The 24781-nt window shown below is 50.7% G+C and overlaps 1 protein-coding gene across 4 annotated transcripts in view; it reads left to right on the forward strand.

Annotated features, from left to right (window-relative positions):
* The window catches only part of ITSN1 (intersectin 1), a 239939-nt gene that overhangs the window by 176999 nt on the left and 38159 nt on the right, over positions 1-24781 (forward strand). For 3 of the 4 annotated variants that reach the window (XM_007183718.3, XM_028166956.2, XM_028166955.2), the window contains 3 exons: positions 340-457; positions 2149-2340; positions 2714-4237. In XM_007183718.3, coding sequence (XP_007183780.2) covers positions 340-457; positions 2149-2340; positions 2714-2715 — 312 coding nt within the window. In that variant the 3' untranslated portion in view covers positions 2716-4237. Of the gene's footprint in view, positions 1-339; positions 458-2148; positions 2341-2713; positions 4238-21349; positions 21472-23303; positions 23411-24781 lie in introns of those variants that run through there. The other variant, XM_007183719.2, reaches the window with a different exon arrangement.

Genomic DNA, 24781 nt, shown 5'->3' on the forward strand with positions numbered 1-24781 from the left:
TCCATATGTAACATTGGCATAAACCATAATCTCTACATTACCTGAAAATGACAGCTGAGAGCTGTTAAATGAGCAGAGTTTTCCATCCTGTACATACTACATTGTACTCTGTGATCCACACAATCTAGCCCATGCCAGAACATTCTAGGCTTTGCTGATTGATGGCTGCCACAATTTGAATTTTAGCTGGCATGTTTTCATTTTGTAATACAGTAATCCATAGATTCTACTATTGATGTCATTTGTTTTTCAGTTATATGTAAACTTGGTATAAGTGCAAAGTATAACATGAAAGAACATGAACCTTTGAAACATTTTAATATAATTTTTTGTTATTAGGCACGTGGGAAAAAGCGCCAGATAGGCTGGTTCCCTGCTAACTATGTCAAACTTTTAAGCCCTGGGACGAGCAAAATCACTCCAACAGAGCCACCGAAGCCCGCAGCATTCCCAGCAGGTAAGCAGTTTATACTCTCTGCTCAGAAAATGGTCTATGCGGCATGGTAGCCTTTCCACTCAATTTTTTTTAGCTTAGATTGTCTTTCACACCGGCTGTAAGCGCTTCTTGTGCTTGCTGGGGCTGACACCCAGCTAATGTGATATGGAGTGTGTTTTTCAAAAGGACCAAGTATCGAAGCAGCTTTGCTGTGCTGGGTACAACAGAGCCCTTGTTGGAACCGGCTTCCTAAAGGGGCCCTGAATGCTATGCCATTGAAGCCAGATTTTTCTCTTGATTTCCTTCCAGCTATTTAAATTGGAATTTGGGCCAGGGGGCGAGGGGACAAAAAGGGCCTCCTAAAAATAAATGGCCGGGGTCTAAATAGGTCAGGAGATTGAGCTGGGAGGCCCCAGGGCTCTGTTGGTTGTAATGTGCCGCTCAGTTGAGACTGAAATAGCTCCCCTGCGACATTTCCTGTGAACAGAGGGGCTGCGCTTAATGGACAGGATGTTATACACACTCTCCTAAAGGGCTAAAAAGGAACAGAGGGCTCCGCCGCTTAGACGGTTGGCTATTTTCTGATTGAAGAGACCGAATTAGATGCTTCGGTAATAGTTGAGATGGGCGAGGTTAGGGGAGCAGACTTCTGCTTTAGGTCTTTAAGCCATCAGTGCTTGGGTGGCACTTGTGGAAAATGCAGAATTTTCGTTCCAGTACCTTGTGGTTAAATGTCTATGCTGTACATCCCCAGCGAAATCAGATTAAAACCTGGCAGCCTTTGCAAGAAATGAAAGGACTGGCCAACACTGTGACTGGTTCCCAACCGCAGCTGGGCCCCTTTGCTTGAGCCGTGGCCTCATGTGGGCAGAGGGGTGTGGTGCCGGCTGGATCTCCTCTCCCCTGGGGAGGCCTGGCGGCGTCCCCTTCATCAGGTTGGTTAAAACCCGCAGAAATAGTTCGCTGAGGTGATTGAATTAGCTGGAGCATCTTTAAAGCCTAAGACTGTATAGAGGTTGGTTAGGAAAGATTAACTGGGGGTAAAACCTAACTAGGCAAACTTTATCTGAAGTGTAAAAATGCCAGGGAATAAAGGCAGTGTAACCTCCTATATGTTTGAGGGAAAAATGAGAAAAGAAAAATTGTTCTTGAATGTGGAAATTGTTTCATTCTTTGAGAGAAAATTTTGAGACACAAAGGTACAGCAGAATAAAACACTGATTTTACTTTTCACTAAGAGTCGAACTTTTTGGAGGTCAGATGATAATTACCTTCCACCTTAAAAAAAAAAAAAAAACAGAACAGAAATAAAGAGCAACAGTGAAGTCCCCATGATATGCAGCTGTGTGTGAAGTTGGGCCAATGTTCAGAGTCAGCATTTTGAAGGAGTGCCACTGCACTCAAATAGAAATGATTCCATGGAAGCTTTCAGTTATCACTGTACATTTTCTGCTGACAACTAAACGTGTAAAAGAGGAAGATATTATAGAAACTCAAGGCCTGGTCTGACATTTTTGCTGTCGTCTTGGTTTCCCATCCTCCATCTTCCTCTACTGCCCCCACTACACAAAGCCCATCAGAGCCCTCCACTTACTTCTGTCCTCTTCGGAAAGGACACGGATGAGACACGAGAGTACCTAATACCCCCAGGTAGCCCGTCCCGCGAGCCGCGCAGGTGTGCCGCCACCCCTCACCTGGCCTGTCTCCTGCAGTGTGCCAGGTGATCGGGATGTACGATTACACCGCGCAGAATGACGACGAGCTGGCCTTCAACAAGGGCCAGATCATCAACGTCCTCAACAAGGAGGACCCCGACTGGTGGAAAGGAGAAGTCCACGGGCAAGTGGGGCTCTTCCCGTCCAATTACGTGAAGCTGACCACAGACATGGACCCCAGCCAGCAATGTAAGTGCCCTGGTGCCTCGGTTGCCTCTCCTCTCTGGTATCTCATGGTGAAACATGCAGCATTGCTCTGATTCTGCTGAGCTTTGTTTGCAGAACTTAAAGCTAGACCATTGCTGCATTCGCAACAGTCTCTTTGAAGACCTTCTGTAATGCAAGACTTTATCTCGTGGGGTTTTTGTTTTGTTTTGTTTCTTTAAAAAAAAATCATTCCTTCTGTAGCATGTCCCCTCCCTTCCCTCCCCCCTTTTTCCTTTTTTTTTTTTCTTTTTAATCATTTTGGCACCATGCTGTTTACATGCCTGACTCATTTTCCTAGCTTGAATTTTGCTCATTGTTTTGTTTTGCTTATGTGTTGTTTTCCTCCTTTTTCTAGGAATCATATGTTGTCCATCCCCCCCTCAGGCTTGAAAGTCCTCAAAGAGACCCACTATCCCATATCACTGCCCAGAGGGATGATGGGAGATGCAGCCTTGATCATGTGACTTCCAGCATGATCACCTACTGCCTTCTGAGTAGAAGAACTCACTGCAGAGCAGTTTACCTCATTTTACCTTAGTTGCATGTGATGGCAATGTTGAGTTATTACTTGCAGAGATAGAAGCAAAAAAATTACAAAAATACACAGGGTAGTGGGTCCTTTTGTGGCTTTCCTAGTGACTCAAATTGACTTCCCCCCACCTTTGCACAGGTGCTTTCAATAGTTTTCAAATTATTTTAAAATAAATATCTTAGCCTTTTAATAAAAAAATAAATGAATTACTTCTTTGCTATTTTGGTTTTGCAAAAAGACCCACTATCAAGGAATGCTGCATGTGCTATTAAAAAATGTTCCAAATGTCCATAAATCTGAGACTCGATGTATTTTTTTCATTTTGTCCAGTGTTACCAACTAAATTGTGTCGTTTGGGTTTTTGACCCCCTACTATAGAAGTACAGAGGAGTTCAGTGTATCTGTTTTAAAGACATGTAGAATGAGGCCAATTAAACAGAAGCTGTTTTGTGCTTGTTTGTGTGTATCAGATGTACCTTGTTGAGCATGTAATAATACATCCTGTACATAAGAAATTAGTTCTTTCCATGGCAAAAGCTATTATCTTGTATGATGCTCTAATCATATTACATTAATTTTATTTTGCACAGTGACCTTGTAGCCACATGAGAAAGCACCTGTGTTTTTGTTCGGTCTCAGATTTATCTGGTTGAGTTGGTGTTTTCTGTTTTGGGTTTTTAATTTTGCGTGTTTTCATGCCATAAATCCGTAGACAACACCACTGAGGTTGTTACGATCAACAATATCTACAATCTCGCCTTAGTCTCTGTTACACCAAGTTTTATTCCAGTGACTTTTCATGGAATGACATATTTTGAACAAGTAATTTTCTTGACAAGAAAGAATGTATAGGAGTCTCCCTGCAATTAATTTCCAATGTTTACATTTTTTAACTAGACTGTGGAACTTCTACAGATTAATATGAAATGGAGCTCATGGTCCGTTGATGTGTTGGATGTGTTGTAGCTGAAGCCATGTTTGTCTTTTAAACACTAGTTGGAAGCTCTCAATAAAAACGCCGTTGCCGACAGCACAGAAAACGGGGCGGGGGGGGCAGGGAGCCTCAAGCACAACCTAGCGGTTCTACTAATGACTTTTTAACAGTAGTGAACTTCTGTTTTTACGTCCCTCCCCTCGGGGATTCCGTGCTGGCGATTGTGTAGAGGTCTTTCTCCACTCACGTGGTGCCGAGAACGAGGACTCCCCCTCATTCACTGGCGCGTCAGTATCTTCATGGATATGAATGTAAAATATATAAATATATAAACCTGCGGCTTTAACAACTGTAATGCAACTTTTGAATTAGTTATGTGTATAGATAATTAAATTCTTCATATAAAAGTTAGACGGAAATGTCTCTGTGTTCTTGATGTTGGAAGCTGGCAGTGGTGACGGGGAACAAGCAGACTGGACATGAGCAGGTGGCCTGCTGTCCATTGTGATACAGACACCATGAGAACCTCACTGAGTCTTCTTTGAACGGCCCTCCCTCTTACCCTGCTACCCACCCCTCCCTGATCAATATGCAAACAGTTACCCCTCATAATACTGGTTTTGAAGAATAGACCTACCACCCAGCTTCGTGCTTAACTGTCTCATTGGGCTTTTGGTACATGCTATTGATACCTTGGCAGGTGTGTGATGTGACTCAGAGTATAAAACATTTGTCCGAAAGATGTATCACGATAAGGGTCTGTTGAACATACAGATGTGGGTAAATACGGAAACGTTCACATCTTCCATACTGTTGTTCTCCATCCGTTTCTGCCTTGCACACTCCAGTCTCGTTGCCTTTGCAGAAACAAACTGGGGTACACGTTGATGGAACTGTTGGCTACGACGACCACGTGCTTGATTCCGTTCAGGAACTGCACTTATTGGTCCTCCCCTGCCATTCAGTGGAAAAGTGATTTCCTTCATCAATTCAGCAAATATTGTGGGGGAGAGATCCATCGGGTGCGGACGCCCCTCTGGGTTCTGGGGAGAGTGTGCTGCTCCGTCAGTAGAGACAGGGTCCCCGTCCTCATGAAGTTCATGTTCTAATGGGAGGAACAAGCAGAAAACCAAACTACTGCATAAATATATGTACATAAATATATCTGGGGTGGGTGGGTGTGTGCGCGTGCGTGTGTGTGTGCGTGTGTGTGATACGGTGATACGTTCTGTGCTAGGAGAAATATGGATGCCAGGTGACACTGAGCAGGGCATCCAGAGCCGACCGGGCGGGGAGGGCGGTTGAAGGGAGGGATCAGAGAACCCTTCCAGGAGAAAGGGATGTTTAAACTGAGACCGGAAGGATGAGTAGGGGCCGGATGAAGCCGGGAAGAGAAGTGGCTGTTTGAGGCAGAGATGTCACACGGAGGCCCAGAGGTGGGCAGAGAGACCCCTGTCACTGTCACCCAGCCCACCCCCTTGTGCAGCGAAGCCCCGTCTCTTGGCCGGGACCCCTTCACCTGTGTAAGTCAGTGTTTCCAGCCTTGACTTTGGCTAGCAGGGATGCAGTTGCCAAGGTGGGTAATGCTCTATAATACTCTCTATAACTCTCTCCAGGCCCCTCTCCATAGATCATCCCTCTAGGCTGTCTTCTGGGTTTGTTGACACAAGTTGGTCCCCAGGAAACTGCTCTTTCCCCCTCCCAGATCATTCAGTTTGCACTTGATTGTAGAGTATCCATCTGACCCAGTGCTTCTCAAGCAGAGGGAGGGAAGACTGCGGCATCCAGTGGGTAGAGGCTGGGGATGCGGCTAAACATCCTACAGTGCACAGGACAGTCCCCCACAGCGATCTGGCCCCAGGTGTCACCAGTACCAAGGTTGAGAAACCCTGGTCTCATCCCACTGGCTGCTGCGGGTAGTGCTCTCCCGGTTGCTCTGGGTGAATATACTTGCGACTGAACTTTGGGTAGAGTTTTGCCCCAGTGGCACGTGGACAAGAAGAGGACAACTTGCTTTCCTGTGTCCGCCTGCCCCGCCCATGCAGAGCAGGACCCAGAGGGCTGAAGGCAGCCGCGTGGCCCAAGCTCCAGGCTGCCTCTGCATGAGATGGTATCTGGGAGAAGCCGATCTCAAGCAAGGAGTCATTCCCCTGTAAAGTTACAGTGTATTACATCATTGCATGTGCACCCTGTTCTGGAAGTAGGCCCAGACCCCCTAGCAGGTGGTGACTGGGTCCTCTCCACCTTCTCTGATGCCATCAGAAGAAAAACCTGCTAACACTAGCTTAGGAAAACCTTCGAAGTGGTGGGTTTAACTGTATGAAATATTTGCCAGTACTCCTGTTTCTTACCTATGAAACGGCAATTTCATGTGGTTCAACCTAATACACTGTATGATCTCAGGGCACATAGTAGGGGAGGTGCTCAAGAACGCCTGTCCAATGGGTGGGACCGGGAATTAGTGAATGAGAGGAAAGCACCGACTTCCCGTTCTTGGAACGCAGCCTATCACCCCCGGAGAGGAGGCCGGGCTGTCTCTGCAGTTCCCTTCCGCTTTTAGGTGTGAGCTTCCTGAGAGCGACAGTCTCCTTAGAAGGGGCTGCTCCTGAAGCCTCTCGCTCATTGGTCAGTTCAGGAGGCTGAGGACCAGGATGCCAGGGCGTCTTCCCCTGCGTCTGGACCAGGTCTCCGTGCCAGCCCGGGTCTCAGCTGGGGAACAGGCCCAACAAATCAGTCAGTCCTGTTTCCTGGCAGAGTGAAAGTGAATATTCATTTTTCCTTCTAGCAAAATTGTAAGTTAATCCTATTCATTCTTTTTAGTTCCCAAAATACCCAAGAGAATTTTTGTGGAAACTACATGGAATGCTAACAGTCCCAAAACTGCACAGAAAAATAGCCCTTTCTTCAAAATGTCTGATATTTTGGATCTGGTAGGATAGGGAAACATAATAAGGTCAAGGATCACGATAGCTTGATGTGAACATTTCACTTCAGCCAAACTTCTCTTGGGCCTTTCTTTAAGAAAACTCCACACATAAAAACCAGACTTCCAGAATGTTTTCTGGTGTGTGGAGATTCCATATCAAAGGTTTCCATTGCCTCTTAGGAAGTTTCTGTTCTTTACATTGAAAACTCCCTGGGCATTTTTTAATAATATAACTTGAGTCACAAAAAGTGAAGGTTTTGTTTGTAGAAAATGAGAATCAGCTATAAAATTGTATCAATGCAACTTCCTGTTAAGCATGCTACCTCTTAGAAGCTCCGATGTTATTACTTTATCTTGTCAGCAGACTGTGTGTGTATGTGTGTGTGTGTGTGTGTGTGTGTGTGTATGTGTGTGTGACAGACAGACAAAGAGAGACAGTGATTTACAGGTGACTTAAATGCCCATGTCAGTAGCTTGGTAACAGCGGGTGAATGGTGAGCTCGTAGTACCACCATCAAGCAGACAAGTATCACTCTCGAAGATTCTGGCGTAGGCTGACAGCTGCTGTTCCCACATCTGCTTGGCACATAATGTCAGATGATGTCACAAGCTTCAAAAGAGGAAGTGTCCCTTCCTTTGACTCAGCCCATCATGTTTTTAAAAGTTGGACAGGGTCTCCTCTGGGTGTATTTTCTCCTAACTGACACAGGAGGGGGAAGGGCACTTTTGAGCTGCCATTTTTCATCAGCGATGCTGCTTCACTCAGAGTACTGAACAACTTGACTCCCTTACATGCCCCACGCTGTCCCTTCTCCCCTCGGTCCCTGCCACACACAGTCCCCTTTGGTCCCAGCCCACTTAATTGCAGTCGAGGTCCCACATAGGAAAAGGTCTACGGTGGCCGCAGGTACATGCAGAGGTGCTCCCCCCTCCCCCCGGGATTATTTGAGGAGGTTGAAATCTTGGAGAACACCGGGCACACGCCCTGCACTTTGTAGCTGAGGGCACTGACGGTCTGGGAGCTACAGTGACATTCTCAAAGGCAGCTCCCAGACTCTCTGGCTTGTGCGTTTGAGAAGAGCAGCCCTATCTCTGCCAGGGCTTCAGAGCCACCCACCTCCACATCATCAGTGACTGCATCTGTGGAAAGATGGAGAGCGAGTTCCCCTTCCCTTGTGTGGTCCTCCCACTCCTGGGGCTGCCATGGGAGGGAAGGATTCCAACAGATTGCTGCCCCTTTCAGCACATGGGCTCAAGACGCCACTGGCCTCCTCAACCTTAGTCCTTCTCACCGCAACTGCAGGCAGATTTTCCAAAGACACAGGCTTGCTCTCACTCTGGGCCAACCTAGGAACACATGTTGCTGTAGCTTCTCAATTTTCATTCCTTGGCCGCTGTATATAATAACACAACTTATCTACAAGTTTACTGTAATATTTGACTCCATTTCTCTTAAAATTTTGGAACACTTGCTTTCCTTTCTTTCTTTTTTTTGGCTGTGCTGTGCAGCTTGTGGGATCTTAGTTCCCTGACCAGGGATTGAACCTGGGCCCACTGCAGTGAAAGCGCCGAGTCCTAACCACTGGACCACCAGGGAATTCCCTGGAACATTTTATTTGGGTAGATAGTAGTAGAGGGGAGCATGGGGGATCCACATAACTGTATCCTGGGCCCTTTTAGAGGCTAGGAAGCAATACCAGATGGCAGTTCAGAGCAGGGGTTCAAATCCCAGCTCTGCCCCTCACTGGCTGTGTGTTCGTGGGCAGGTTACTTAACCTCTTTGTGCTTCATTTTCCTCGTTTACATATGGAGAGATTTATTAATAACACCTAGCAGATAGTAAGCTCCCAATAGATATTAGCTTTGTTGTTACTGTTGCTGGGGAGAAAAGGCATCTGTGCCTGGTCGGTGAGCATCACAGGATCCATTTAACTGGCTTCCTGTTTTCTTGCATTAGACCCAGACAGCACAGGATTGTGTGCATTTAAGACTTTCAGAAAACACGCTTTTGCAGATGGGAATTTCAGAGAGAAAATCCTGGACAGCTTCCCTGAAAACTGTCAGACGTCTCATTCATTTGTGCGCAAATCGGGGCCCTTCTCTGTTAGCGGGAGGCTGGCCCATGTCAAAGCAAGCAGCTTTTTTCAAACACCTTCCTGTGCTCCCTAAACGTGCAGGGGCATTGGGATTTGGGCCACAGTCTCGGCAGATGTCCTGGCAGAGGGGGAGAAGCCGCCCCGGGTTTCACACGGCTGGTTGGCAGCGGGGAGACCAACAGAGCCAGTGGAATGCACGAGGCTTTTAAATGTCACGTCTGTGGACTGTGTTGGCAGGCCCATGCGGCGCTCCACAATAAACCTGTCACACAGGCATTGAGTCACTGGGTCCTTTATTTCTCATCACTGCATTCTGTGGCCTTGTGTTCTCTTGCCAGCAAAGATTGGAACGTTCAGCCCCCAAACATGCCAGAAGCTCGTTGTTTTTTAAAGCAACCGTGTAGCTTGGCTAAGGGAAATGTATCACTAGGGGCTGCTCCCCAAGGTACTGTCTCCAGAGCAGCCGCCCCCAGCACACTTGAAGACTGGAGGTTAATTCTCTCCTGCCCCCCTGTGCACACTCTGAGATGCTTCTCAGGATCCAGAGCTTTAGGCCTTGGGCACCTCTGCCCTCTTTGCCGGGCCTCCAGCAGACCGCAAGCCCTACAGACTGCCCCAGCGTAGGAGGCAAAGCCAGGTTGCCCCCCCTCCTCTCTGGGGCATTGCCTTGGGGTTCTGAGGCCCCCTTGGGAAGGACCCCACACATCTGAATCCTCCGCTGATGTGATCTCCGGCAGGAACCTTCACCCTACCCCATCCTCAAGGGGCAGAAGTACATCTGCCCATCCTCTCCCTCCCTTTTCCCCGTGACTGTATCAAAGGCTCAGGACACTGCCTGCCTGCTGATTTCCAGCAAGCAACTCCTTTCCCGCTACTTCCTTGAGAATCTCAGCTGAGGAATATGGATCCCGGTGATGAGGCTGGGCTCAGCAGAACCCCAGCAGACAAGGTGCCTGCTCTCCTGAATCTAGGAGATAGATTCAGGAGCGGGAGGAGGCCACCAGCAGACAAATAAGCAGAATCGTTTCAGCTAGTGGTGGATGAAATGGGACAAGTGTGACGGAAGGCCAGGGCTATAGCAGATGGCCTCTCTGGAGAGGTAACGTGGAGGGGTGGAGATCTGACTGCAGAAAAAGAGTCGGCATGCAAACGTCAAGGGGAAGCGTATTCCAAGTCCCAGGAACAGCCAGTGCAAAGGCCCCAAGGGTTGATGAGTTTCTCCTGCTCCTCCCATAAGGATGCACTAGTCTTCTACCCGGTACCTGCTCCATGCTTGCCGTCTTCCAGCCTCTTCTCCACACCATGGGCAGAGAGCTATTTTAAAAACCCAATTAATTCTGCTTAAAATCGTCCAGGGAGGTCCCAGTCCTCCTGGGATAACGACCCAAATCTTGCATTTGGTCCATGAGGCCCCGCTTGATCTGCTCCCTTCTCCTGCCCATGTGCAGCCCCTGCCCCGCCCTCTCTCATTTATTCCTACCTATTTGCCCATTTGTGCTCAGCCTTCCCCAACCAGGGTCTTCCTTTCTGAGCTGCTGACAGGACCACCATTAGTGGCTTCTGTCATCTACAAACCTTGCAGGTTTCTGGCATCAGAACGGGTTGCGGGTGCAGGGGCTGCAGCCACTCTGGCTTCCAGGAGGAGATGCTGATGCTTAAAGAGGTGAAGTCCCAGGCCTGTCTCCAGCATCCTGGTCTAATGTTCTTTCTAGTTCCTTCTGCTACCTTTTGGGTCACCATGATGACCCTAAACAGAAGTCCGGGCTTCTCTTGGCCCAGTGGGTTTCCAACTGGCTCTCTTGAAAGCTGTCTCCTCTGACCTCCAAATTACTTGATGGAAAGGTCCACTTTTGGGACTTCTCTGGGGGTCCAGTGGTTAAGACTCCACGCTTCCACTGCAGGGGGCACGGGTTCAATCCCTGGTCGGGGAACTAAGGTCCCGCATGCCGTGTGATGCGGCCAGAAAAAAAAGAAAGGTCCACTTTCATCACTGGTCCCCACTGTGGCATCCTGGCTGGGCAGACAGCATGGACATGGAGCCTTTCCCTGCCTTGGAGACCACACGACTCAACCTCCCTGAGCTTCGTCTTCCCCCCAGGGCTCTGTGTGCCTGCACGTCCGGGGGAGGTGGTACGTGCGCTCGGGTCCACGGACCCCCATCACCGGCCCCGCCCTGCCCGTCGAGTCTTACGCAGCCAGACCTTCTATCACCACACTCTCCTCACCACCTCTCCAAGATTCTTGCATTAAGCTGAAGCCACTGGTGGGCCCCAGCTGGAATGCCCTCACCCCATCTTCCCCTGCTCTGTCTGCCCACCTTCAGCCCTCCTTTCTCTGCTGCCTTGGCCAGCCCCTCTAACCCGCCATGTCTGAGCTCTTTGCTGAACGCTAGTTACTTACCGTACATAAGCTGAGTGGATGGAGGCTGGTGCATAGACAGAGATACTCTTACCTCCTTCCTTAGACTGTGAGCTTCTTGGGAGCCAGGTCCTATCCCATGAAGACCTACAAACACTAAGTAGCAATGGTACCTGCCTTTGTATTTAGTACTGAATGATGCCCAGTCTCCCCATCTGCTTAGAAACTGGAGGGCAGCCCCTACCTCTCACACTTGTGTATTCCCCACGGTACCTCACTCTCGGCCGTTGCTCGGGAAGTGTCAGTGGTGGACAGTCTGGTGCTGCCCTCCCGTCGTTCCGCAGGCTTACTTCTTCATCCCCAGTGAGGCTGGAGGGAAAGGATGCACCCCAGTGTCCGGTCTCCTCACTGTGTGTGGCCTAGAACCCTGCACCAGCTGTGCCTGGGAAGGCACCGCTCTGAAAAGATAAATCCACAGGAGGGAGTTCCCTGGTGGTCCAGTGGTTAGGACTTGGCGCTTTCACTGCCATGTCCTTGGTTCGATCCCTGGTTGGGGAACTATGATCCCGCAAGCTGCGCAGTGCAGCGAAAAAAAAAAAAAATCCTTGTGAGAAGACCTTAGAACAGGAAATGGGCTTGTTAATCATGAGACTTACTATTCACCATTCTTACGCCACCCTGAATAATATATATTGATTTTGTGTTTGGTTTTATGTCTCCCCTCCACTAGAATGGAAGCTCCATGAAAGCAGGGACCTGAGGGCATCTCTGCAGTTGCTGAGAAAGAGCAGGAGATGTCACGGGCTCAGGTGGCCTCTTGTGTTCCAGCGGGGTCAGTTTGCCAAGTTAGGAGAGACCACAGGGGACCAGGTTGTTCTTAGACCCTTGTGAAGAAAGTTCCATTGGGATGAGAAGTCCACCCATGCCCCTGTGGACCACCCAGAGCTGGTTTGGTGTCCGGAGCTTCCCATGGGCTGGGGCTGCCCTGGGACTGGTCAGCCAAGGTCATTTTCAGAGGAGACCCGGCTGCCTTGACCCAGTCTGGCTGCCACCAACCCCCAGCAGCCTCTGGCTCCGAGGACAGGAGCATCCTCTCAACCGGCTCATCCAGGAATGGACTGGGAGAGCCGTGGGTATGGGCCACCCTCAGCCCCACTCTTTCAAAAGCTCGTGGTTTCTTTGTGAGTCTCCACTTTCCAAGACAGCAGGAGCGAAGGTTTTATTCCTGATCACAGAGGTCACCGTCCATGTCTGGGCTCTGCTCTCCCATCTGTAAGATGGGGGCATCAAGCAGAGTGATCTTTCAAGCTCTAGCCCTGGACTTGGGGGTCAGGTGGTGGCAGTGTGGCCTCCGGGAACAGAGCATCAGAGGTTCTCTGGGCTCCGGGGTGTGGATGGCCTTAGAGGATGGCATTCTGTGGTTACGGCCGTCACATCTCCTTGGACAAGTGGCGTGAGTGACCTGCCTTGGGCTGGATTCGGCTCAGCGGTTGTGGCCCCTCTCATCCTGCATGTGCCTGGACAGGTCTAGTTTCTGAGTCTTGCTCCCGCTGCACACTAGGCGCCGTGTTTCCAGGCAAGCTTCCCTCCCATGGCATGGTCCTCACCGTTGGCTGCACGTCAGAACCACCTGGAAGGTTTACAAGTCATGGACACCCGGGTCGCACCCCAGCCAGTCATATTCGATGGGTCTGCAGTACATCAGGGACGCCAGGCTTTTTAAAGGCTCCTTAGGTGATTCCGACATGCAGCCAAACTCGACAGCCACGGCCCCCTCCATCCTCCACGCAGCTGCCACAGTGACCCTCCCAAAATACAGCCAGACCTTCCCTGGCTCCCCAACCAAAGACGAAAATCCAGACACCTAACTACATCGTTCAGAGCCTCCTCGACTGTACTGCCCTACCTGTTAGGGGTGAATAGTGTCCCCAAAATTCATATGTTGAAGCCCTTACCCTTATTCTTCACACCACAGAATATGACTGAATTTGGAGAAGGGGCTTTTAAAGAGGTCATTTAAGATGAGGTCATCAGGGTGGGTCCTCATCCAATCTGACTGGTATCCTTACTAAGAAGAGGAGATTTGGGCACAAAGGGTCACCAGGGATGATCGGACAGAGAGGAAAGGTCATGTGAGGACACAGGGAGAAGATGGCCAGCCGAGGAGACAGGCTTTAGAAGACACCAGACTTGCTGACACCTTGATTTTGGACTTCCAGCCTCCAGAACTGTGAGACAATACATTCTGTTGTCCAAGCTGCCCACTCTGTGGAACTTTGTTACAACAGCCCGGCTGACTGATGCATCACCCTTCCACCAGGTGAGAGGCGTAGTGATCAAGAGAAAGAACGCTGGGGTAGGATCCCCTCTGCCTTTTATTAACTGAGGCTCTGGCAAGTTACTTAACTTCTCTGTGCCTGTTTCCCTGTCTGTTCAATGGGGAATAACAGCAGTAGCTACCACGTAGGATTACTGGGGAGGGTTTCGTGAGTCCATGAACGTACAGCACTTGGAACCATGTGGCTCAGAGTGGCATCCGTGTTAACTTTCCTTTCTCCCTGGTACCCCAGCCTCTGCTTCCCTCTTCCTCACCTGCCTTCTGGCCCCACCACCCCACTCTTGCTGCCCTTTTCTCCAACTGCCCCTCTGCTCTGATCCCTAACTCCTACTCACCCACCCTGACATTTGCCTGAGGAAGGCCCAACTCAGATTCCTCCTCCTCTGGAAAATATTCCGAGATCCCTCTCATCAAAACTATGGCCTTGGGACTTCCCTGGTGGAGCAGCGGTTAAGAGTCCGCCTGCCAATGCAGGGGACACGGGTTCGAGCCCTGGTCCGGGAAGATCCCACGTGCTGCGGAGCAACTAAGCCTGTGCACCACAACTACTGAGCCTGCACTCTAGAGCCCACGAGCCACAACTACTGAAGCCCGCGTGCCTAGAGCCCATGCTCTGCAACAAGAGAAGCCACCGCAATGAGAAGCCCGCGCACCACAAAGAAGAGTAGCCCCCGCTCGCCTCAACTGGAGAAAGCCCGCGCGCAGCAACGAAGACCCAATGCAGCCAAAAGTAAATAAACTTATAAAACAAACAAACAAACTATGGCCTCCTTCCTCATACTGCGATAGAAGTGTGTTTGTACTTCTAACACACCGATCTGCCTTGTGTACTCAAAAGATTTATTTACGGCAGCTAGTAAGGACCCCTAAAATACTGCAGGATAGAGCACATTGACAGCGGGAACTCAGAAAGAAAGAAAAACAAGGATGGTGACATAAACGGGGCCAGGAATGAGCTAACAAATGCAGACCATGGGGCACTTGATGCCACACCAGGAATTCCAACATCGGTTATAAAGCCATGAATGATATGCCTTTGATTTAAAAAAAAAAATACTAACATTCTTTTTGATGCAAAATTAAGAGATGATTTATCCCTGAGAGTAATTTGATTTTCGCCACTTCTCGACAGTCATTAAATTGCCCAGCAGCCCATGTAGCTGGATTCTCCTTCTTGGGAGACAATTAAGCTTATCTGGAAACCACATTGGCGCTTTTAAACTTCCGGGTTGTGACTGAGTGCAGCTGAGTAGAAGGCCCTGGTGGGTCCCCAGGACAGGCTGCAGAGGGGTGCCTGGGCTCAGCTGGACATAGCTCAGGGGTCTTCGGTGCCATCAGGTAGAATTTCCGCCACCTCTCACCACAGGCCTCCGTGCCCACTTGACATCTCTAGACCCCCATCAAAATCCAGTCTTAAGGATTTGCACCTCTGAGGTCTCAGGGATGGACGACAGGGTGCATGGTGTCCTCTACGAGATGCCTGTGAATCGGCAAGGGCCAGAGTGTGCGTGGGATGCCCCAGCCTCCAGCAGACTGAAGCTCCCGCAGGACATCCGTCCGTCCTGCTCCTTCATCGGTGAATCCCAGCACCAAGCACAGTTGCGGCCATAGCGGGCCACAGCTTAGAGAAGAGGGGGTTTAGACATCGGCTGCAGGGCAAGGACAAAGTGCCTTGACCACAGAACCTTCTTTTTGTCACATCCATTGTGGGCAATAAGGGCAACATGATTAGATTCATTTTCCCAGGAGAATCCAGTGTAGCCTTGAGGGAAGTGCGCCCACCTGGCAGGAGACACCAGGGCCATGAGGCTCCCATTTCCTACATTCAGGCCAACCCTGGAGAAGCCTTCTGTGCAGACGGGAGCTCCAGGAGCCCAGTTAACATGGATCCTGCTGACCCAGGGCCATTTAGCCAGAGGATTTGGACTGAATGTCCCCACAGACATTGGTAGATCCTTTCCCTTAAAGGTGAAAAACCATCGCCCAAGCTTCCATACTGCTTCTCCCCCGTCCCTCTGGCATCACGGCCTCTGTAATCTACTTCCCACCTTATCTACTGTCTACTTCCACACTTATCTTCCATAGCATCTCTGCGTTCACCTGGCATGCTGGCCCACACGTCCCCAACATAATGGCCCCATCCTCCCTGGCCATATAGAAGCCTGGCGCAAGGAGGACCAGGTCCTCGTACAACCTTCCTCCATGAGGATGGAGAGCATCTAGTTTTCTGAGTTGCTGCATCCTCCACCATCGGCACAGCCCGCAGGCCCATTCTTTGTTGCTTGCTATTTTAAATTTAATTTTCATGTCCAGTCACCCCCAGGGCTGTGAGTTTCCTTGAGGACAAGGACATTACCTTGCTTATTTCTGTGTCTCTTGGACTTCGGGGGGAACGCAATGCATATTTATCGACCATCTCATTGTATATTTTGGCCCTTTCATAAGAGGAATGAAGCCTGTTTATTTGCTTTGCTCTGTGGCCAGCTTGCTGTGGGGCCTGGTTTGGTTTTAAAAATTATGGTCCCCGCTGGGAAAGGAAGTAGAATGATTCGGGTAGGGAGAGGGGGCTTTTTACCGTACATCTCGATACTTCGTGTCTTTTGAACTGTTTACAATAAGCATGTGCTTGTGCATTACTTTTGTAATAAAGCAATTTATTTAGATTATGCTGTTCCTGTGAGCAATGTCCCACTGAGGGGACAAGATGATCTTTTGGGGTAAGATAGTTTTCTGCAGTGCCCCAGACTCAAATCCTTTCAGAGGGGCGTCATGGCTCTCTCTGTGCTGTAAATGTGTCTAACTATATGAAATTATAAGGGACAGCACACAGATTAGGAATTTTACATGGGTTGTAATTGGGGATCATTTCTGACTGTCTGGAGTCATTTGCAATATTATTTCAGCTGCGAGAGGATTATAGTTAGTTATAAGAATCCCTCCATCACGCCGAGATGTCCACGAAATTTATTTGCTGTGCTTTGCCCTCTCGTTTTTCACTGGGAAAGGAAGCCAGCAAAGCATGTTTATTCTGGTTCCCAAAGGAGAGAAAGACCACATCCCTCCACCCCTAAAGAAAACTCTCTATTTGAAATGTCTTTTCCACTTACCCTGCTCTGAATAATGGAGTTTTTAAACTCTCTTGTTTTGCTAAATATTAAATTTTCAAAGGAAGGATATTTTTGAGTTCAAAGCACCTATTTCAAGTCTTTAATCGTTCTCTTGGTCTGGCATTCATCTGCAAGAATTTTTAAAACAGCATCCTATGGGTCAGTTCAGTAGCTGAAAAGACTGTTCCAAGCCAACATTGTTGGCACATAATGCTGAGACGAATCTCCCCACAAAATCTTTGCTGTTCTTTGGGTTCTGGGTCCTGGAGAGGCCATCTGGACCATCCCTCTGTCTCTAGGCAGGCTGGTTGGGGGGCCAGCACAGGGTGGGATTTGTTGGGGCAAGTAGCCTAGAGTCACACAGCACTGCCCCCCCCCATATTTCTCAGCCTGCTGGGTGGATTGACCGAAGGCTGGAGCCCCCAGGAGTAGGACGCCATGCAGCCTTCTCATGCCCCCCACCCCCATGAGCAGGAGGCGGTCAGTTCACCCTGAACTGGCCTCAGCGCTTGGGATTCTTAGACCAGTGACCCAAAATCCACCCTGGACCTGCTGTTGCTCTGGCTCTGAGCTTCTTCAAAACCACACTGTGTGAAACTTGAAGACTCAGAAGAATGAACTTCTGAAATCCAAAGCAAACCAGTTCCTGTCATCTTTCCTCAGTCGTTCTGTGTGTCTCTGGTCACGTGCACCATCCTTGCTGCAGAATTGTCAGTTTCTAGGAATGTCACCGTTTCTCAGTGGGGTGCTATTGCCACTGGAGGTGGGCCATTCTCTGTCCTGTATATTGCAGGTCATCTAGCAGCCCTGGTTCAGTCCCCCCAAATTCCAGCAGCCACCTTCAGTCATTATGACAACCAAGAATTCATTCTCAGCCTGGAGTTGGGAGGTGGTTGCAGTGCAACACTCAACCTGGTGGGGAGCAATACCACCCTCAGTCTGTTGGGGGGGGCAGTACCGTCTTCAGCCTGTAGGGGGGCAGTACCATCTTCAGCCTGTGGGCAGGCAGTACCGTCTTCAGCCTGTAGGGGGGGCAGTGCCATCTTCAGCCTGTAGGGGGGCAGTACCGTCTTCAGCCTGTAGGGGGGGGGCAGTACCGCCTTCAGCCTGTAGGGGGCAGTACCGTCTTCAGCCTGTGGGCAGGCAGTACCGTCTTCAGCCTGTAGGGGGGGCAGTACCGTCTTCAGCCTGTGGGCGGGCAGTACCGTCTTCAGCCTGTAGGGGGGGGGCAGTACCATCTTCAGCCTGTGGGGAGGCAGTACCATCTTCAGCCTGTGGGGGGGCGGTAGCATCTTCAGCCTGTGGGTGGGGCGGTACCATCTTCAGCCTGTAGGGGGGGCAGTACCATCTTCAGCCTGCAGGGGGGCAGTACCATCTTCAGCCTGTAGGGGGGGCAGTACCACCTTCAGCCTGTAGGGGGGCAGTACCATCTTCAGCCTGTGGGCGGGCAGTACCGTCTTCAGCCTGTAGGGGGGGCAGTACCATCTTCAGCCTGTGGGTGGGCAGTACCATCTTCAGCCTGAGGGGGGCGCAGTACTGCCTTCAGCCTGTTGGGGGGGTGGCACCACCCCCAGCTGAGGACCCCAGGGTTCTTAGCTGTATGCTCTGGTGGTCAGGCATTTCTCCTCTTCCATCATGAATTCCCAGCACCCAGCACAGTAGGATATCAGTAAATATTTGTCAAATGAATGAAGGAATGAGATCCATGAACAAGCTTCAAGAGGGCCTGCAAATCCTTTAAAATTGTGTGCAAAATGTGTATATTGTGCGCATTATATACATATGTTTTCTGAGGTAAGAGTTCACAGCATCCACCAGATTCTGCAAGGGGAATTGTGACCTACGGGGACGTTTGGAAGACTGTTCCAACCAGTGTCCACTACTAGCCCAATGTTTGTATCCTTGCAAACGTCACTGCACAGTGTGTGGGAACTGAGTTTTAGAGCTGCTGGTCTGTACCAGTACTCTGATATCCCTGCAGAAAGGAATGTCCTGAAAATTGCAGGGGAGACTCTGCTTCCCTGAGTTCATACAAGTCTGTAATGCAAGGGCTGTATTCTACCCTTTAACAAGAAATGGCCTTACCCCTGGGCCCTTGGAAAGTTTGGTTAAGAATAAGGCAGGAATGAGATATTTTCCTCCCAAATTCAAGAGTGTTTCCTGGGTGGCTTTCCTAAAGAAAGCTAAAGAAATTGGTGACATCACTCAGCTTCCAGTAAGCCGGGGCTCACGCATCACCTTGGCAGAGGTCGGCTGAGCCCCCCCAGGTGAGCAATCATGACTTGCTTCCTTCCTGAGAATTCACTGTTGATGCAATTGTTTTAATAAAACACAGTCAACGCACCGAGGCAGGAAGGGCAGCTAGGCCAACTGGTGGCGGAGCAGAGGGCCCGAGTCCCAGAAACATCTGCAGACCTACGCGAAGGCTCACACTCAGCCCGTGGCCCTGTGGAATTGCAGCTTAGCCGCACTGCCGTGGCTTTGAATGAGGTCTCGGATGGAAGGGCGTGGAGCGTGTTAACATGATGACGGCTCAGCCTTGATGCTTTCCTGGCATCCATCTGCCCATCCTGGGATTATCCTGTCCCAGGAAGAGAAGCTCCAGCATTCTAGAGAGGGCGTTTGGCCAGGGGAGGGGACAACACTGAAGGCTGGAAGCGCCCAGCTCAGAGTTAATCTTGGGCACAGTGAAGCATTTACCGAGAAGTCTATGATATCATTTGCCCCAGAGGGATCATTCTATCCGCAGAAGCTTCCAGCATATAGATTAGATCAGTCATGAGCCTAGAAATTCCCTCAGGGGAAGATGGAAACTCTGAGGAACCCCTGATAGTTCAGAGCAGGCTTCTCAGATTTGAGTGTACCTAAAAAGTCACCTGGATAGCTTGTTAAATCAGATTCCAGGCCCTGACTCCACAGTCTGGTCAGCAGGAGCCTGAGCATCTGCATTTCTAATAAGCTCCCAGGTGCTGCTGATGCTGCGGGTCTAGGGACCCGACTTTGAGAACCACTGGTGTCCAGCAGGGGGTTCCGCACTGTGCTCCACGGCACCCCCTTGTGGGGAGAAGAAGGGATGCGAAAAGGAAGCGAATGGGACTCAGCGCCCTCACCCCCACCTACATCCAAGACACCTCCCAGTCTTCTTTATAAATCTGGTTTTGGTGATTAAACAAAGAACCCCTGATAAAAAGGACAGGGGTGAGGGGACCACTGACCTGAAAGAGGTAGGTCCAGACCTGCAGGAGGGGTACTCCCTACAGCCGCGAGCTTCCCCGCCCCTCATTCCAGTGTGCCTGGGGCAGGGGACAGCCTCTGCCCGAACCCCGAGAGCATCCAAAGCAGACCAACCCCAAGTAACCGGCTAAGTGAGCAGAGGCCAGGGCGGGCGCCACCTGCTGTGCATGCCCCACCCCACGTCAGCAGAACCTACTCCTTGTGGACCTGCAGCCAGAGCTGTGTCCGGCTGTCTGCACCTGGAGGAATTCCCTGTCCGCCTGTGGGTTCGCTGCTCCGCTCCCGTGGGTGCAGGACAGCAGCCTGGTCCCGGAGAGTTTGCCCAGCAGCGTCTGGCTGTGCCCCACCTCTGCCCTGTCCCCAGGCCCATCAGGAGCCTCAACACAGCCATTTCATCCTCCAAAAACCAACCTCAGGATAAACATGTGCCCTCCTGTAACTCGGATCCAACAGTAGTGCTCTTGGGTAGAGCCCAGTCTCTTGGGTCAAAGTGTCAGGGTCCCATCTCAGCTTCTCCACCACCCAGCTGAGAGAGCTTGGGTGAGGCAACCTCTCTAGGCCTCAGTTTCCCTGTCTGTACAATGGAGATGATTTTAGTGTCTATATGAGCATTAAACCCAACTGTCAGTGTTCAGCTCCTGGTACAGCACCTGGCATGGTGAGAGCCCTCGGGAAATGTCAGCCAGTTGTTACTAAGTCTACTCTGGGTTTTGCTTGTTTGTTTGTTTGTTTTCATTTGTTTTCAGGCCGCCCCATGTGGCATATGGGATCTTTGTTCCCCGACCAGGGATCGAACCTGTGCCCCCTGCATTGGGAGCATGGAGTCTTAACCACTGGACTGCCAGGGAAGTCCCCACTAAGTCTTCTCTCTTGACACTCTTTTAGTGGTTTTGCTGAAGCAGGAGTGTAGGGCCTGTAATAGTTTCCTGAGGCTGCTGTAACAAATGACCGCAAACTGGGTGGGCTTAAAACAACAGAAATTTATTTTCTCATAGTTCTGGAGGTGAGACGTCCAAAATCAAGGTTTGGGTAGGGCCATGTTCCTTTGCGGGCTTCAGGGGAGAATTATTGCATGCCTTTCCCTTAACTTCTGATGCTGCCAGAAATCTCTGGCGTTCCTTGGCTTGTAGACACGTCACTCTAGCCTCTGCCTCTGTCATCACGTGGCGTTCCCGTCTGTCTGTCTCTGTGTCGTCTTCTTATAAGCACACCAGTCATATTGGACTATGGCCCGCCCTAATTGAGTATGACTTCGTCTTAATTGGATTGCATCTGCAGAGACCCTATTTCCAAACAAGTCCCCTTCAGAGTTAGGACTTGAACATATCTTTTTAGGGGACAACACTGTCTAACTGGAGTGAGACCACAGGGCCCGGCGGCCACGAGGACCCTGGGGATCTTCCCCATGAAGCAGTACAGGCTTCCCCAGACCTGGACTAAATCGTCCCCATGGTTGTGTTTTGCAGGGTGTTCAGACTTACACCTCTTGGATATGTTGACCCCAACTGAGAGAAAGCGACAGGGGTACATCCACGAGCTCATTGTCACGGAGGAGAACTATGTGAATGACCTGCAACTGGTCACAGAGGTAAGGGCAGCTGGGAGTGCTGGAGCGGGGTGGGAGGCACTGGCAGAGGGTGGGGAAGGCAGGGACTCTGTCAAGGAGGGCTGGGTCCTGATTCCCAGTGTGAGAAGCTTTCTGAGGTATGGGAGCATCTGGACGGTACATCACAGAGGAGAGTCTTACCCAAGAGAAGATGCTTAATTCTCATCCGTGGCCACGGACTCACAATTCTCATCTGTGAGTCCTACCCACAGAGGGGCAGAGACCCTTCAAGCCAGGGATAGATGAGCCTGTGAGGAGTGCCTGGGAGGGGACACACGGGCTGTGAGCTGGGAGTCTGGGCTCGACTCAGAGAACTTGCAGCTCAGCCGCCAACTAATTGATGCCGTAGAGCGTCATCTCCCTGGCCCTCAGTGGTGACATCTGAAAGTGGCAGTCATCTGGCTGATATCTTGGTTATTCCTCATGCTACATATTACCCCCCAGAAAAATCTGTTGCAGAGAATGAAGATGTTTCCTCCCGGGGCCCCGTGCACACCCTCCCTCCCCCGTCCTGGACGATGTCTCATTTTGGCTCTCCTCCCAGGGAGCTGTTGAAGGGCCTTGTCTGCCTGGTCCAGAAGGATGGGGAGGTGGAGAGTTGGGAAGTTCTGCTTTTCAGGAAGCCTTTGGTCCATACGCATGGGAGGTTGCCATATTAGGAAACGGGTTTGCAGGGCTGGACGTTGGGGTAGCCCTACAGTTTGAAAAGTACCGTGATTGTTTGGGAACCCCTGTACCCCAACTACTGTGAAACCATCTCCTCTGATAGTCTTATCGACCCAGAAGGACATTGCTCGGTGACCCAGTGTTGATGAGTACAGGATGCAGGATGAGTTGATGGCCCCCAAGGCCATCATTAATGCTTAGGGAGCATTGGTATGAAAAGGTGCCCCTTTCTCAAGACACGTGACTGTCACTAAATATACAGTCTTGGACGTCTAGGCTGTGAGTGTCACCCTCTTAGATATGGTACGTTGTGCAGTGGCCTGGTATATGCCAGACATCGGCTTAAAGACTCATGACAAGTAGCCTCCCAGAGATCAGCCTCAGCCCAGCCAAGTTTATTTCAAAGACAGGCTGTCCCGGTCCCTAAGGTACCTTCCAGCGAGTGGCCTGCCTGCAATGGTAGCTATGACCTCTTTCTAGGCAGGGGCTCACCACGTGGGGCTCAGCCAAGACCTGTGGTCTACTGTGAGCTGCCCACCCACGCGGAGCTTGGGCAGGCTCCTGAATTTCCCGGAGCCCAGGAGAGGGGCCGCGCCCACCTGGTACCAGGCCTTCACTCGCTGGCTCTGTCCCAGGCCCAGCCAGGCTGCGGGCAGAGCAGTGGAGTCCGTCCTGTCCCCAGGCTGCTGGTTGGGGACCCAGCTGCCGGGGCTGCTCCCCTGGACTTCCTGAGGCTTGTCTGTGCAGCCGATGCTGGGGGCAGGAATGCGGGAGTCCCCCCCACCCGTGCATCTCTCGGCCCTCCACCTCCCCCCTGTGCCCAATTCCTCACTGTGGCAGGTGAGAGCTTGAGTGCATTTGTCCAGACCCCCGGCTGAGTCCTGGCGGAGTTAAGGCCTGTCCTCCAGAGTTTAGTGGGCCTCCTTGTAAAACAACAGTGTGGACCTGATGGGAACCCACCACCCCCCCATACCCCCCGGCAGAGGGAGGGCCACCTGCTTCAGAAACTCTGCAACTTCTGGGCCTCCCAGCCAAAGCTGCAGATGCCTCGGTCCTTCCCGTGGCTCCGAACAGATTGGTGTGTGCGTGCGTTTGAGTTTGAAGCTAACTGTTTGCTTTCTGAACTGCTTCGTTTTCTGCATCTGTAGATCTTTCAGAAACCCCTGATGGAGTCTGAGCTGCTGACAGAAAAGGAGGGTGCTATGATTTTTGTTAACTGGAAGGACCTGATTATGTGTAATATCAAACTGCTGAAGTAAGCCTCTCCTCCAATCCCCAGCCTGGCTTTGCCCTCGCACGCCGGCCCTGCTACGTGGCTTCGTCCGTGTGTCCCCTCCGTGCATGCCGCCCTGTGTTTCTTTCTGCCTCTCTTCCTCATTTCCACTCACAAGAACCATCGCTCTTTCTTGCCCTGGTGCTTTCTGGAAACACACCCCCAAATTTTTCACTGGGGAGAATGGATTGCTCAGGCATCCTGGTTCCTGCTTTTACCGTGGTTCTAGGATGAACAGAGCTGGGCCGATTCTGGCTCCTAATCGCTGGCCAGCTCCATCCAGGGTGGGGGGCAGCCCCCCCATGCCTCAGACCCTGGTTCCATTGGGAGAATGTTAATCTCTTGAGACTTTCTTGGCTCCTGAAGATGGGAAAGGGTGGGACCGCTCATGGCCACGTTCAGCGGCAGTTCTCAGGATAGGCCTCTGAGAAGCCGGCCTGGAGCAGTTGCTATTTTATTCCTGTTTTAATTCTCGGAGGCAGCTGCAGGGCCAGGGAGAAACACTGGGCCAGGAGTCTGGAGACCTGGGCTTGGAGCCCAACTTGCTGCCCTTCCTCAGTTTCCCCACCGGTAAAAGGAAGGGATTGGATTACATCATCACAAAAGTCCTTTCCAGTTCTTAAAAACACTTCCAAATCTGTGTCCACCAGGCCCTCGGTATAACATCATTTGCTAGAAAACAGATGAAGTCCGTGGTGATCCTGGGGGCCAGGAGGAAGCACAGGCCCTGGGAACTGGTGTCCATTCCAGATCTCTAGGTTCATGTAATTGGGAAGCAGCTATTTCCTGAATGTGGTCCCTGGGATTTTATAAAGTGATTTCAGGTCCCCACTTTCTTGAGTGTGTTTGGGAGTAGATGAAGGGATGGACAGAGAGGTGCAGAGAGGCGGATGTGAAGAAAAACTATAATGTCTTCTGTTTCTATGTTCTAGAAGTGGTTAATCAAAGATGACGGCATAGGGGTGGCTTGGAGAAAGTATTTCCATTACCCCCTCTGAGAAGCATACTGTAGAGGTTTCTAGCGTAGGTCTGGGTCAGACTCTTGGGCTCACACCCTGCTGTTGCCTACCTGCTTTGAGCAAGTCACCTATGCTCCCTGGGCCTCAGTGTCCTCATCTGTAAAATGGGGGTGATAATAGTACCCACCACATATGGTTCTCCTTAGGGAGCATTTAGACAGCGAGTGTGTGGTCCCTAGTAAGTGCTGGGCTTGGGCCCCAGGGTGGGCTGAGCACCCACTCTTGCCTTGGAGAGAGGCTGCCTTGTCACTTGGGGCAGGTGGGCTAGTTAACCCCTGAACCTACAAGTACTAAACCTAAAGTGTTGGAGACAAGTTGTTTTGAAATAGATGAA

This window comes from Balaenoptera acutorostrata, chromosome 4, assembly GCF_949987535.1.
Source record: "Balaenoptera acutorostrata chromosome 4, mBalAcu1.1, whole genome shotgun sequence".
Taxonomy (NCBI): domain Eukaryota; kingdom Metazoa; phylum Chordata; class Mammalia; order Artiodactyla; family Balaenopteridae; genus Balaenoptera; species Balaenoptera acutorostrata.